This window comes from Acomys minous (genome assembly GCF_964271855.1).
Source record: "Acomys minous genome assembly, chromosome: 19".
NCBI classification, from domain to species: Eukaryota; Metazoa; Chordata; class Mammalia; order Rodentia; family Muridae; genus Acomys; species Acomys minous.
The window spans coordinates 60352642-60367645 of NC_140499.1; the positions used below are offsets into that span (position 1 = coordinate 60352642).

General features: G+C 47.5%; 1 protein-coding gene across 5 annotated transcripts; it reads right to left on the bottom strand.

Moving 5' to 3' along the window:
* Positions 1 to 6728: 6728 nt before the first annotated feature.
* On the bottom strand, positions 6729 to 13230 carry HAPLN2 (hyaluronan and proteoglycan link protein 2). Of its 5 annotated transcripts, XM_084768435.1 has the most exons (8): positions 13115 to 13227; positions 12926 to 12971; positions 12607 to 12775; positions 9400 to 9541; positions 8832 to 9185; positions 8610 to 8726; positions 8333 to 8515; positions 6729 to 7942 (listed from the first exon to the last, which is right to left on the bottom strand). In XM_084768435.1, the coding sequence occupies exons 4-8, from the start codon at positions 9485 to 9487 to the stop codon at positions 7659 to 7661; spliced, it is 1026 nt and encodes a 341-aa protein (XP_084624561.1). In that variant the 5' UTR covers positions 9488 to 9541; positions 12607 to 12775; positions 12926 to 12971; positions 13115 to 13227; the 3' UTR covers positions 6729 to 7658. The 5 variants fall into 5 exon arrangements, with proteins under 5 accessions (XP_084624561.1, XP_084624559.1, XP_084624558.1 ...); XM_084768433.1 differs by lacking the exon at positions 12926 to 12971 and having other exon boundaries at positions 13115 to 13230; XM_084768432.1 differs by lacking the exon at positions 12926 to 12971 and having other exon boundaries at positions 12607 to 12925; positions 13115 to 13229.
* Between the last annotated feature and the right edge of the window lie 1774 nt (positions 13231 to 15004).

Consider the following 15004-nt stretch of genomic DNA (forward strand, 5'->3'; position numbering starts at 1 on the left):
ATAACCATCTACAATGAGATCTGGTGCCCTCTTCTAGTGTGCGAGCGTACATGTAGTCAGAACATTGTATACATAATAAATAAAAATCTTAAAAAAAAAGGTTTTGTTTAGTTGTTGTTGTGTTTTGTTTTGTTTGAGACAGGGCCTTACTGTGTAGCCCTGACTGGCTTGCCTGTACTAAGATTAAAGCCATGTGTCACCATGCCCGAACCCCTAATAAAGAGAAATGTTAAAGGTGCATCGTTATTCATATGAAAAGTTTTTGGTTGTTTGGTTTTGTTTTAGAGGAAGACTGATGTGTGACAACTTCCTCTTTACTGAAGTATTCTGAGGCCTCCAAGACTCCACATCTCTCAAATCCTTCCCAAGAGTCCTCCCTGGGTCGTCACAGCAACAGGAAACAAGCTGGGAACAGGACTCGCTGCAGAGCTGCTGTGGGCCTCGCACACAGCCCCAGGGATGCAGCCTATGTGACTTGTCACACATCCTGGCATGGGCTTCTTGGTTACACAGCTGCTGTTGAGTGGCCCCTGTTCCTGTCAGTAACCACAGTTAGTTTACTGGGTTTGACAAGGAGGCTTTAGTGGAATTTTGGTTCTGATCTGTTCTTGGTGAACAAATCAGTTCGGTTCTCCTCAGGAATTCACATCTGTTCTCACTATGTAGGCTGACCTGCACCTCCTGCCTCAGTCTTCCAAGTTCACGGGATTGCAGGCCTGGGCACTATACCTAGCCACAGCCAAGCTTATGATGAAAAAGAGAAGTGGAAAAAGTTACCATGAGTGCGTTTCTGAAGTCAGCCACTCTCCTTAAGATGAGCCTCCTTCCCTTGGGAGGCAGAGACAAGTGGATCTCTGTGAGTTTGAGGATAGCCTAGTCTACATAGAGAGCTCTAGGCCAGCCAAGGCTATATGGTCAGACACTGTCTCAAAGAAAAACCCTAATTAAAATCAATAAACCTCAGTTAATCCTCAGCGGATCCAGAAGAGGGCGCTGTGACCGCTGGAGTTGCTAGCTGCCCTCTGTTGCCTCTGACGTCCTTCCATGGGTCAAAAAGCAGGACAAGGATGACTTTGACATGAACTCTGGTGCACCATATTTGACCACCTCCCCTTGGTGGGGAGGCCTGAAAGAAAGAATAAACATGCTACCAAGATAAGATTTGATAGCCTATGACCATATAGTGGAAGAGGAGGTCCCCCTTGGTCATAGACCTGGGGGAGGGGAATAGGGTGAAAGTGGGAGGGAGGGAGGAATGGGAGGATACAAGTGATGGGATGGCAATTGAGTTGTAATCTGAATAAATTAATAAAATTTTAAAAATCTAAAATAGAAAAAAAAAGAATAAAGATGAACCTGACCCTATGTGGGCCCTGGCTAACATGTATTGTGTCTTAGTTTTAAAGAATAAAAAAGTTAAAAGATTATAGACTCGGATATAAAGTATTTTTGTCCGGCTGTATAAAGAATTTGAGCCGATGGACTGGCTCTGCTGTGCACAGAATAAAGCTTGCTTTCATTTAGCTGTAAATTGTGTGTCTGTGGGAGTAACATTGCTTCCATTTCTACGTTTCAGATATAGAGACATGGGCAGACTAAGGAAAGAACAAGAAGAAGAACAACATTTTCTGAGTTCTCTTAGATGCCTAGTTTTTATAATTTCTGCAATACGACGTCTTTACAAGATGCAGAAAACTTATTAGACTTTTCACATTGTCTGCCCTACCTGCTAACTAAACAAAACAGGTAGGGCATGGTGTGCATGCCTTTAATCCCAGCACTCAGGAGGAAGAGGCAGGCCGATTGATGTGAGTTCGAGGCCAGCCTGGTCTATAAAGTGACTCCAAGACAGCCAGAGCTACACAGAGAGACCCTGTCTCAGACAAACCAAAAAGAAAAAAAAAGTTAATATTCATGAAGCTTGGCAGTGGTGGCACACGCCTTTAATGCCAGCACTCAGAGGTAGAGGCAGCTGGATCTCTGAATCCAAGGCTAGCCTGGTCTACAGAGTGAGTTCTAGGACAGCCAAGGCTACACAGAGAAACCCTGTCTTGAAAACAACATCTTAATATATATATTTTAAAACATATATACATGCTTTTTCTTTCTTTCTTTCTTTCTTTCTTTCTTTCTTTCTTTCTTTCTTTTTCTTTTGAAACAGGGTTTTTCTGTGTAACAGAGCCCTGGCTGTCCTGGACTCTTTTTGCAGACTAGGCTGGTTTTTAACTCACAGAGATCTGCCTGCCTCTGCCTCTCAAATGCGAGGATTAAAGGTATCACCATGCCAGGCCCTATATACAGGTTTTTTAAACCAGTAAAGTATGAGGTTATGTGGTTTGAATGAGAATGTTGAATGTTGACTCACATATTTGAATATTTGGTTCCCAGTTGTTGGTCTGTTTAGGGAAGATTAGGAGGTGTGGCCTTGTTGGAAAAAGTAAGTCAATAGATGACTCATGCCAGGCTCAATTGTGCTCTCTCCCTCTCTCTCTCTGTCTCTGTCTCTCTCCCCCCCTCCTTTTCTCTCTCCCTCTCTCTCCTTCTCTCTCTCTCTCTCTCTCTCTCTCTCTCTCTCTCTCTCTCTCTCTCTCCTCTCCCTCTCCCTCTCCCTCTCCCTCTCCCTCTCTCTCTGTCAGGTGTGAGCACTCAGCCATGGCAGCCTGCCTGCTGCTATTCTCCCTACTGCTGTGATGAGCATGGGCTAACCCTCTAAAATTACAGGCAAGCTCCCAGTTAAATGCTTTCTTTTACAAAATGTCTTGGTCATGATGTATCTTCAAACTAAGACAGGTTTGTTTTTTGTTTGTTTTGGCTTTTTTGAGACAGTTTTTTTTTTTTTTCTGTGTAGCCCTGGCTGTCCTAGAACTCACTTTGGTAGACCAGGATAGCCTCAAACTCAGAGATCAGTCTGCCTCTGTTTTCCATGAGTGCTGGGATTTAATGCATGTACAACCATGCCAGGCTTGACAGTTATGGTTTTTGTTTTGTGTTGGTTTTTTTTAATAAAAAGGGATAAAAATGATTTTGTATGATTTTTGTCCTAAGAATGAAAAATAATAGATGAGTATAAAAACTTAAAGCCAACTCACAGAAGGTCTGAGTAAGTTACACAGGGTCTATGGAGGATGGGACTTAAGATTTATATGTGTTTGGGAGCTGGAGAGATGGCTCAAAGGTTAAGAGCACTAGCTGCTCTTCCAAAGGTCCTGAGTTCAATTCCCAGCAACCACATGGTGGCTCACAGCTACCTATACTGAGATCTTCTGTTGTGGCGGTGTACACACAGGCAAAACGGCAAAACATTATAAACATAACAAATAAATAAATCTTTAAAAAAAAAATAAAAAAAGATTTATATGTGTTTGATGACTAACATTTATACATTTTTAGGGCTATAATGACCTATCCATGCCTTAAAATGACAAAGATGCGTGTCTAATCATTGTGCCTTTGGTAAATTTGTTAAGTTCTAGCTATTTGGAGAAATTGAGTCACATAAAAGAACTGTGATGTTTTATAAAAGTACACTATAAAAGGATCAGAAAAATGAAGTTCCCAGTTTCTTTATGGAATAATCTGTGTCTTAAAGTTTATTTTGATACTAAATAGGATTCAACTTTTAAAAATTGTAATTTTTAAGGCTGAAAAATCTTAGGGATAGAATTATAAAATCCTAATCTTATGAGAATTACTAACTTTATTGTAAACTGTCAAAGGCAATTAAGACAAAAGGATAATAAAGCCAAGCACTGTGGTACACACCTTTAATCCTAGCACCTACAAGGCAGAGGCAGGAGGATCTCTGAGTTCAGGGCCAACCTGGTCTATAGATTAAGTTCCAAGACAGCTAAGGCTACACAGAGAAACTCTGTCTCACTCTCCTGAAAAGACGGTGATCTCATAAGTGATCAAACACCTTTAATGTGTCCCAATACTGTTTATAGTCAAGCTAAGAACAAACGTAATTCATTTACAGAGAAAAGCTTGGAGGGAGAGATCAATTTATATCTCCCATTATATATATATAGTCTGCTGTATATGTTGTCAGTTAAGCCTAAAACATGTAACTCAAAACAAGTTCAAAGTAAACTTAAAGTTTATTTAAATAAAAATAATATAATTCAAAATCAGGTATATTTTTAAAGCTGGTAATGAAAAAAAATGAATTCTTGAATAAAATGGGTTAAGTCATAACACACTTGCACGGCAGGACATCCCCAGATCTGTGTCCCTTGGATGGGACACAGACGCCATCAGCATTAATTGCATGTTAGTCTCATTACAGGACAAAGATGAATGGGAAGTTATAAGTCTGTTGCTCCTGTCTCTGGCTGTGTAGGTCAGACCTGGAAACCCTCCTCCTTATCTATAGAGAAAATGAATTATTCAAGTCTCACATGACAGGGTGATGGACTCTCTCACCCAGCAAAGGATCCTACAGTCTGCGTTTACATCCTAAATGTCTCCAGCAACAGAGAGACAAATAGCAATTACTCTGCCCTCACCGTCTCTGGAGCTGACATAAGGGGCTGCTGTGAACAGGAGAGTCTCTAAGCCCGCCACCTGCCTGGGATGGGGCCTGCATGCTAGCTCAATCGGCCGTGCCTTTCTACCCTGGCTTTCAATTCTTCCTCCCAGCTGACAGGCAATTACCTGATTCTGTTACAAGTCCCCAGAGAGTTTCAAATAATATAAGACAGAGGCTCCGCCATAGGGCAAGTCAACAAAGCAGGCTCAACGATAGACATTTATTTAAGCACTAAGCTATACGTGTCACTCGGACCCACCACGGCTGGGTAAAGAAAACAATACTGCCTGAGGAGGTAAAAAAAAAAAACAAAAACAAAACCAAAAGCCCAGTCTGTGAAAGTTCACCCAGATCAGCCTCTCAGAGTCACTTGGACCAGCTCTTCAGCCTGCTGGTAGAAACCCGGAAGCCAGGGGGCGTCCCCGCGGTGAAGCTTAAGAAATCCAGCAGTGGACACTTGGAAATAGGGATGGTTAGATTCCTGAGGTAGCATAAAGAGACAGAGACCAGAAGAGACCTTGGCAGAGAGACTGTTTATTTCAAACAGCGATGGGCAGATATTCTCATGAAGGAAAGGGGGTGAGGTGGAAGAGGGAAGGGAGCACTCAGAGTTAATTACGGGGAGGGGAGGGGAGGGGTTGGAAACAGAGCCATTAAATGCAGCTGCGTGAGGCTACCTGCCATTGTTTCCTGCCTCTGTTTCCTGGAGCTGTCTGTCCAGACAAGGCCATTTTAGCTTTAGAAACTGCCTTGTCCGGGCTGTCAGGACGCAGGCGTTTGTGGGTGACTGAGTTGGGCAGTGGCAGTGACGGGGAGAGAGGATTTCAGCAAGCTCCTTGGTGAGGGTCTGGCAGGGTTTGTTCCAGGTTTATTTCTTCAAGGATTATGATGCTCCTTCCTTCTCTAGACTCATGCTAACCATAACGTTTCCTAGAGGGGTAACCCTGACAGCTCCCCAGGTCTGGACTCTGACAAAATTTTATTAGCTCTGCTATGTCTAAAAAAAATGATAGGTTTGGGCTGGAGAGATGGCTCAGAGGTTAAGTGCACTGGCTGCTCTTCTAAAGGTCCTGAGTTCAATTCCCAGCAACCACATGGTGGCTCACAACCATCTATAATGTGATATGATGCTCTCTTCTGGTGGACAGGTGTCCATGCAGGCAGAACACTGTATACATAATAAATAAATAAACCCTTTTAAAATGATAGCTTTAATATTTTTATCTGATTTCCTTAAAATTCGTGCCTGGATATACACCCAAATAAGCTGGCCCTTAGAAATAATAAATAAAAAATACCAACAATCCTTGGTTCCATAGCTGGCCTGTTTGTTCTTCTCATAAGCCTGATGGTCGGGCCCTGCCTAATTAACTAAGTGCTACCCTTCATAAAAATCAATGGTTTAAAAGTAACTTAAATAAATGAGTGACGTGACCAAGGTAAGACTGTCTTGTCCTGACTCCATTTTGTGTCTGCTTAGGCACATCCCAGCCCTCTGCCCCTCCCCTGCCTCAGTCACATTGCCTACACCTTGGGGATTTTCATGACTCTGACCATGGCCCAGATGTATTAACCAAAATTATTAATGTTTACAATAAATGAAGATGGTATAACTCTAACTGGAACACAATTGCTATGTTGTGCATGAAATGACTAGTGCATTCTGCCAAAAACAAATATTGCAAGTTTACTCTGACCCTCATCCGACCCTGATGTAGCTGTGGTTTGTATCTTTGAAAATGCTATACTCCTGAGCTTGGGCACCAAGAGACTCAGAGGAGGGAGCCCACTCTTGACCACAGGCCAAAAATAAAGGACTCGTTTACTTTTAATTGTCTTAATTGGTATGGTTGTCTGTATCTTCCTGTAGTGTTTCCCTGCCTGGTACCTCTGGGGGTCAGAGAGGGTGTTGGATTCCCTGCAATTGCAGTTACAGATGGTGTGGGACCTGGTCCTCTGAAAGAGCAGCAAATTCTCTTAACTGCTGAACTCTAATTCCACACGGAATTTACTGTCTTTAAGACTTTAGCTGGCTGTGATCTCAGCACTCAGGAGGCAGAGGTAGGATAATCTGTGAGTTCAAGGCCAGCCTTGTCCACATGGAGAGTTCCAGGGCAGACAGCCTGGGATAAATTGAGAGACCTTCTCTCAAAATAAATAAATAAAATTAATAAACTAGAAAAAAAAAAAGCAGACCTGGGAAATGTTGGCTCAGTTTATTAACAATTAAACTTTATTATACAACCCAACTAGCATATACAAGAAGGAAAAAAAGGTTAAAGGGACAGAAGATTAAAACCTCCTGGAATCCGTTCGGCAGGACGGGTCCTTAGGTGTCTCAGTCCCACGAGCTGGTCCGGTCCTTTCCTCTCTCCCGAGCCTTCTTCCTCCCTCCTCCTACCTCTTCCCAGTCATATGCAAAGGGCGGTCCCTTCTCCCTTCGAGGGTCAATTAGGAAAACAATAGCCACGGTGGGGTTCCTAGGTAGGCTTCCTGAATTCCAAACCCAGGAAGGCTCCAAACAGTCTCTCACAAGGTATTCATGGTGTGCCTCAAGGGTAAAGCCCGCCAAGACTGCTTCCACCTGAGACAAAGCTTAATCTTTCCTATAGGGAAATGCTAAGTACATTAGGAAATGTGTTTAGATCCACTGAATATTTGTTTTGTAGGGTCCAAACAATTCTGGAAGTTTGGAATGCTACTGGAAATCTTTGGACGGATGGCTAGATAGACATGAAGAAAGCCTGGGTTCTTCCGAGTGGATGGCCAGACCTGCTGAGTTTTCCTCTTCGCGGTCCTTCCGGGCTGTTGGTACCCTCTCATCACAAACCCTGTTTGCTGGGCCATAGAGGCAATAAATACAGCCTCTGTTCTAGACTGTAAGCGTGCAGTATGTACTTTGGGTCCCGGGCCAGACCCTCTTACACACGTACTCCAAGCCTCCAAGGCCTACAGCTTATCGAACAGAGAAGGTGCCATGTTTATTTTATTGGTCAGTTAATGCCCGGGACGCCCCTCTACCCGAGAGCCTGGAGCGCTGCGCTAGCCTGGGAAGGCAGGTGTGGTGGACCCCTCATCTGTCCAGAGAGGACCCGCCACTCTGTCGCGCGCGTGGCAGGGCAGTGCGCTCCTACTTCTCAGCGTAGCAGTAGGTCCCATAGGCCGCCTGTTGGGGTCGGGGGAAGCCGAAGCTGCGCACCCCGGGGTCAGGGAGACCCCCGCAGCGCGGCCGTGGCGTGGTGATAGGGAAGCGAACGCTGCCGTCCGCCAGCCAGCCTCCATCGCACTGATCCAGCCCGGAGAACTTCCAGGCGGCGTAGAGGTGCCCGACCTTGGCTACTACAGCTCCCCGCCGTCGGCAAGCCGCGTGGGCTTCAGACAGCGTCAGCCGCCCGGGCACGAAGAACACCTGGCCTGGGAACCAGAGCGAGTGACCGGCCGCGCAAAGCAGCCGGGCTGGTACCGGGACGCGGCCGCTAAGCTCTAGGAATGGCAGCACCAGAACCCTGGCAGAGCCGTGCTTGTGGGCGTCCAAAGGAACACTGTGTCTGGGATGCGCCCGCCGTGACGTCAGACCCTACCCAAATCCTGTCTCTCCTCCAGGCTTCTGACACTGGGTCCAGCCCCAGGCCCCGCCCCACCTTTCCTTCAGGCCCCGCCCACGATATTTGGCTCTGACCAGTCCCCTCCCTGTCTATAGAATCAACTCCTGCGACCTTCCCCGGTCCTTTCACTCGGGCCGGCCGAGTCCTTCCTGCAGGCAGTGTCGCCTGGCTGGGCGCCGCCTGCCCGCAATTGGCTCACCTGCCAGGGCCGAGGTGAAGCAGAAGGCGTCGTAGCGATCGCGGCTGCGGTCGCGGGGTCCGTAGCTGCGGATGCCTGGCCGTCCTTGGCCGCCGCACGGGGCGCGCGCGTTGAGCACAGGGTAGCGCACCGAACCCTCGAGCAACCAGCCAGCGTTGCACCAGTCCAACCCCTCGGTCCACGCTGGCGGAGGAAGGAACGAGGAGCACGGGAGTTACCAGGGCAAGCCAGGCTCGAGCTCCTTGCAAGCTCCCCAGGGCCGGGGACCGCCGCTCACCCTGGTACAGTTGGCCGTAAGTGGCCAGGCGTCCGTCCTGCTCATCACACGCCCGTTTCGCCTCGAAGTAATTAAACTGGTAGCGGCCCCGGCTGGGTTGATACGGAAATACCACACCTGGGAAACAGAGAGCTTGGGCAGGGAAACTGGATGAGGCGGGGAGCGCTGGCAGGGGAGGCCGGTGGCCCAGAACAGCGGGGCGGACCGAGCAAAACAGCTCACCCTCTAGGCGCAGGCTCAGCGCCACGCTCTCGTCCTCAATGCCATTGATGAGCTCGCAGCGGTACCGTCCCTCATCGTCCAAGCCCACGTTCTTGATGATCAGGGAGGCGTCCAGCCGATGCCCCCTCCGCAAGCTGGCGCGTCCTCCCAGGGGCCCGTAGCCCTTGGCGTGTAGTCCGTTGGTGATGAGGATCAGCGTTTCCCGGAGCTCCCCCGGCTCCACTTTGCTCCAGCGTACCTTGTAGCTGGGAGGCGAGGTGCCCAGGACGCAGGGCAGTGTGGCCGTGGCCCCACGACGAGAGTGAATGACCTCGTGGATGGGGGGCAGGAGGTAGTGGGGACCCGGATGGGGGGCTAAGCAGAGGGGCCACAGTGGCAGGCTTCTTATCCTCCCTGCCCCATGTGCCCATTCAGACCTAGTCCCCAGAGGCTTTACTCGGCTCACTTAGCGCCAACCTCACCTTTTCCCACTGATTCTCACTCCCTATGCCCTGCTGCCCTTTCTAGTCCTCCATCCCTTGGTCCCCACCCCCAGTGTACTGGTTAGGGGGCTGGGCTAGGGTCTTACCCGGGTTCCCCAAGGCTTTATGAAAGACGGTGACTGCCCATGGGAGAAGGAAGCAGCAAAGCGCGGGGAGGGGGATCCGGCTTGGCATGGTGGTGTCAGCAAGCACTGTCTGCAGGGCGCAGATGGTAGGCACTCCTTAGCACTGAAGGAAAGAATGGGAAGGGCAGAGATGAAGATAGGGTTCCTGCTGGGTATATGGAGGCAGTTGTCCAGCTGGGAGCCAACGGGCTGATGACAGGTCTTCTCGGCCGGCAAGTCCTGACTTAGCATCTCCTTTCTGGGTCGTCTCATCCGGGCAGCTTCCCAAGCCTGCCATTGGGATGCGAATCTCTATATTCATTTGTCAGCACCACTTTCTACCCCCAGAGCCAAATTAAATATGATTTCTCCTGCTTGAAAGAGTGGCTCACCAGGCATGGTGGCGCACGCCTTTAATCCCAGCACTTGGGAGGTAGAGGCTGGCGGATCGCTGTGAGTTTGAGGCCAGCCTTGTCTACAAAGTGAGTCCAGGACAGCCAAGGCCACACAGAGAAACCCTGTCTTAAAAAAAAAAAGAAAGAAAGAAAGAAAGGAAGGAAGGAAGAAAGAAAGACTGATTGATTCCTAACTCTCCTCGACTTTGGGGGCTGGAGAGATGGCTCAGTGATTAAGAGCAGTGGCTGCTCTTCCAGAGGTCCTGAGTTCAATTCCCAGCAACCACATGGTGGCTGACAACCATCTATAATGAGATCTAGAGCCCTCTTCTGGCCTGCAAGTGTATGTGCAGACAGAGCACTCATATCTCATATAGCTAAATATGTAGAAAGAAAGAAAGAAAGAAAGAAAGAAAGAAAGAAAGAAAGAAAGAAAGAGAGCCAGTTTAAAGTCCAGCTGTCTGGTCCATGAATCCCCAACATCTTTCTAGCGTCTGTTCTTATGACCTTGAACTTTTTGTTTGTTTTTTTAGTAAGTGGTGGACTGATAACCTCTTAACTTGTTTTTATTCATTTTAATTCATCTTACAAATTGAGCTTTTCCATATGCTTATTCCATAACCTTATTTTTATATTTATTTTTTGTTTTTTGTTTTTTGTTTTTTTTTTTGAGACAGAATTTCTCTGTGTAATAGCCCTGGCTGTCATGGACTCATTTTGTAGACCATGCTGGCCTCAAACTCACAGCGATCTGCTGCCTCTACCTCCTGAGTGCTGGGATTAAAGGCGTGTGCCACCACTCCAGGCTGCATAACTTTAACCGAGTAACTTAACTCCAGCCTCAGTGTATTGATTAGAAAAGTAATAATTGTAGCATCCTACCTGTGATGGCTAGTCCTCATTTTCAACCTGAGAATTACACAGTAGACTTTAAGGCAAACCTCTGTAGGGGTCTGTGAGGATGCAGTGAGAGAGAACTGACTAAGTGGGTGGCCCACCCTGAACCTGGGAATTCTCCCAAGGGCAGGTGCACCAGACAAAACAAAAGGGAAAGGGAGGAAATGGCTCAAGCCCTGGCACTCCCTTCCTGGCCCACCCTGGTGTGAATGGCTCTTATACCATGCAAGAAACTTCGAGCCAAAGTCAATCTCATTCCTTAAGGTGCTTCTGTGGCATATATTGGTCATAGCGACAGTAAGCATAACTAACACAGTTGTAAGAATTAAGTGAATTAGTCACGTATTTGTGCCTGGCCAGTCACACATGCTCTAGAGTCCTGAGTAGGGCCAAGCTGTGTTTGCTTTGCTATGAACTATTAAACAATTGCTTAACTATTAAACTATTAAACCATTGAGGGGGCAGGGCTGGGGATGCTGGGACTGGGTAAAGGAAAGCCTTGAAGAGCATCTAAAGCACTGGGCTCCAAAGACCAGTTTGTAGCTGGAGAAACGGGTTAGTTACATCAAAAGCTTTCTGCAGAGCGGTGGTGGCACACACCTTTAACCCCAGCACTCAGGAGGCAGAGGCAGGAGGATCATTGTGAGTTCGAGGCCAGCCTGGACTACAAAGTGAGTCCAGGGCAGGCAAGGCTACGCAGAGAAACCCTGTCTGGAAAACCAAAGGGCAAGGGGGTGATGGGGGGGGGGGGGGGGAAGAAAACCTAACCAATCAACCAACCGAACAAACAAGCAAGCAAAAAAGAACTTTTCAAAAGAGGCTGGAGACTCCTGCGTTCCGTTCCCAGCGCCCATGCCAGGCAGTTCACAACTGCCTGTAACTCCAGTTCCAGATGGTGCTCTCTTCTGGACCCTTAGGACACCGACTTTCATGAGCACACACACCCTACCCCACCCCCACGCCCCCACCCCCGCCACACACACAAACTTTCCAATAATAAAAATAGAAGTGCCATAGTAGCACTTGTCTTTAAGCCCAGCACTCAGGAGGCAGAGGCAAGTGGATCTCTGTGAGTTCAAAGCCAGCCTGGTCTACATGGAGAGTTCTAGGACAGCCAGGGCTTCACAGAGAGACTCTGTCTCAATTAAAAAAAAAAGGAGGCGGGTGTCTGGAGAGATGGCTCAGAGGTTAAGAGCACTGGTTGCTCTTCCAGAGGTCCTGAGTTCAATTCCCAGCAACCACATGGTGCTTTACAACCATCTATAAAGTGATCTAATCCCCTCTTCTGGCCTGCAATCATACATACCGGCAGAGCACTGTATACAAAATAACTAAATAAATCTTTTAAAAAAAAGGGGGGGGGTGGGACAGGAGTTCACAAGAGACAACCCAGTAAATAAGAGCAATCTTTATCTTTGTGAACTGGTGAGCTAGCTCACCGTGTAAAGGTGATTACCACCAAGCCTGGTGACCTGAGTTCATCTCCTAGGAACGCACATGTTTAAAGGACAGAACTGACTCCCACACAACTTGTCCTCTTCCCCCATCCACACAAGCACAGCACACATAAATACAGAATAAAAATTAAAATGCAATGAAAAAGAATTTTTTTAAAAAATTGGACTGAGAGAGATCCAGGAAAAGCTACTGTTGACATGTTTAAAGTCTAATCTGCCCTAGGCATGCAAGTATACTTATGTTTTTACTCCTCTGCCTGTGCAGGGAGTCAGTGATGAAATGCCACAAAAACAGAACTGGGAAAGGAGGGCCGGATGCACCCAGCTCAAGCTCTTAGTCACTGGTCTGGAGTTCTGTACTTCGAGAGAAGCACGCACACGACATTCCCGTACCCTTTGCAGGAAGAAGCCAACACAGGAGCCTGCAGCCCGTTGCCTACCTGCAAGACGATCTCTCCTCAGAGAAGGAGGGAGCAGTGCTCCTCAGCTTCCTGTCCCCGATGAAGGAAGCAGTCCCAGGAGGTGCTGTTGGAGATCCTGGGCGGTCAAAGCTTGGGCACCTGATCAGTGCTGTGGCTCCTTTGATGCTTTTCCAGAGAAGCTCACTTCCTGTGCTCAAAGAAGCCAAGGTACCGAGGCCTATGTTCCGATAGCGCACACTAAGCCTGCCGTGACAGGACACTTGATGTCCTGGAGCCAGGGCAGGACTTAGATTGGGATGGTGGGGGACAGAGTAGAGCAAGCAACTCAGGCGATTACCTGGAAGAGTGCAGAAGACAGCCTTGGTACTTCTCCTGCCCTTAGACTAGGGATGGGACAGACTCTAAGTACAAGGGTGTTTGGGCCAGGAGGGGTGGGGACAAGCCCTAAGTATGAATCCAGCTCTGTATTTCCATATGAACCTCTTCCAAACAACAGAATCGCCCCTCCCCCCACCAAAGCCCTCACCTGCGCCCTCCTAGCCAGGCTACAAATGGCCTTTTGGAAGAGGCTCTCAAGCTGGGAGTCAGACTTTCAGGATGTCAGGCTGTTTCAGGACCCTGACTCTTTCTGTCTGTCTGTCCTTTTCTTTCCCCACCCCACTGGAAACACAATTTCCTATTGTCTCTGTCTTTTCCCCTATTGTTGGGTAACAGGGCCCCTTTATTCATCCCTTGGGCAATGGCATGGAAATGTCAACAGCTGGGGATGTGGGATGCAGGACAGGCTGGCACAAACTACCGGAAAAAGGAGGCCTTGGGTGGATGATTGGCTCAGAGCAGAAATTGACATCCCAGGAGAAGAGGGTAGGGGAAGATTGAAATGGGGCACCCTCTACTCCAAAATCCAGGATTATGAAGAGATTATGTGTGATGCTGGGGAACCCCCTCATCCGTGAGGCACAGGGGAGCAGCTAGGATTGCTGTTGCTGAGGTAGAAACTATATGAAAACGGTTCTCCCTGGGAAGGGACCTGAGCCTCTTAGCAAGGAGACACCATGGGAGTTCTCTAGCTGTTTTTATTTTATTTTATTTTTATGTGCATTGGTATGTAGGTGTCAGATGCTTTGGAACTGGAGTTACAGACAGTTGTGAGCTGCCATGTGGGTGCTGGGAATTGAACTCAGGTCCTTTGGAAGAGCAGACAGTGCTCTTAACCATTCAGCCATCTCTCCAGCCCCCTTTATTTTATTTTATTATTTTAGATGTATGAGTGTTGATTTTAGGTGTATGGTGCTGCATGTGTCTGTGCACCACACCTGTAGTGCCTAAAAGGGCCAGAACAGGGCACCAGAGGCCGTGGAACTGAAGCTATGGACTGTAAGAGCCACAACTGGGTGCTGAGAATGGTACCTGGGTCCTTGGCAAGAGCAACACATGCCACGTCTCCAGCTCCTTAGATGCTCACTAACTAGGTGCTTCCTCCTTCCGTCTGTACCATATAAACTTTGTTTAAATTTTCAGGAGGAGGAGGGCTGGGCATGGTGGCACACATCTTTAATCCCAGCACTCGGGAGGCAGAGGCAGGTGGAGCATTGAGAGTTCCAGGCCAGCCTGGTCTACAAAGCGAGTCCAGTACAGCCAAGGCTACGCAGAGAAACCCTGCCTGGAAAAAAAAAAGTATAAATATATATTTCTGGAGAGGAGGATTTTTAATCTCTCAGGTGGAAATGTACTTCCTGTATAGCCTCCCTGGCCTCAACTCCTCCTGAAGTCCACTCCCATAGACTGAGGTACAGTTCACATACATGCGCAGAGCTGAGGTGTACACCCAACTTGGTTTTTACCTGTGCATACCATATAGGCAGGTGCCCATCAACAATTCAGAATAAGACTAAAGCTTTTGGCTTCTATCAGTGCAGAGGACCTGCCCCTGAGACAGCTATTTAGAAACACTTGATGCTTCAAGTTTCTTCTTCTTCTTCTTCTTCTTCTTCTTCTTCTTCTTCTTCTTCTTCTTCTTCTTCTTCTTTTCCTCCTCCTCCTCCTCCTCCTTCTTCTTCTGATCACCATCATCACCTTTGTCATCATTATCATCATCATTATTTACTTTTTAAGATTTTATTATTTGGGCTGGAGAAAATGGCTCAGGGGTTAAGAGCACTGTCTGCTCTTCCAGAGGTCCTGAGTTCAATTCCCAGCAACCACATGGTGGCTCACAACCTCTATAATGTGATCTAATGCTCTCTTCTGGTGTGCAGGCATACATGCAGGCAGAGCACTGTATATGTAATAAATAAATCTTTAAAAAATATTTTATTATTTTTAGCTGAAAGTGGTGGCATATGCCTTTAATCCCAGAATTCAGGAGACAGAAGCAGGCAGTTCTTTTGGCATTTGAAGCCAGCCTAGCAAGTTC

Bases quoted from the DNA above. Each gene is read 5' to 3' on its own strand.
- HAPLN2 (XM_084768433.1), bottom strand. From the start codon at position 9,487: ATGCCAAGCCGGATCCCCCTCCCCGCGCTTTGCTGCTTCCTTCTCCCA. The intron at 8,516-8,609 runs GTGAGCGGCGGT...TTCCTCCGCCAG, and splicing joins TTACGGCCAACTGTACCAGG to CGTGGACCGAGGGGTTGGAC. The intron at 7,943-8,332 runs GTGAGCCAATTG...TCTGGTTCCCAG, and splicing joins CTTCACCTCGGCCCTGGCAG to GCCAGGTGTTCTTCGTGCCC.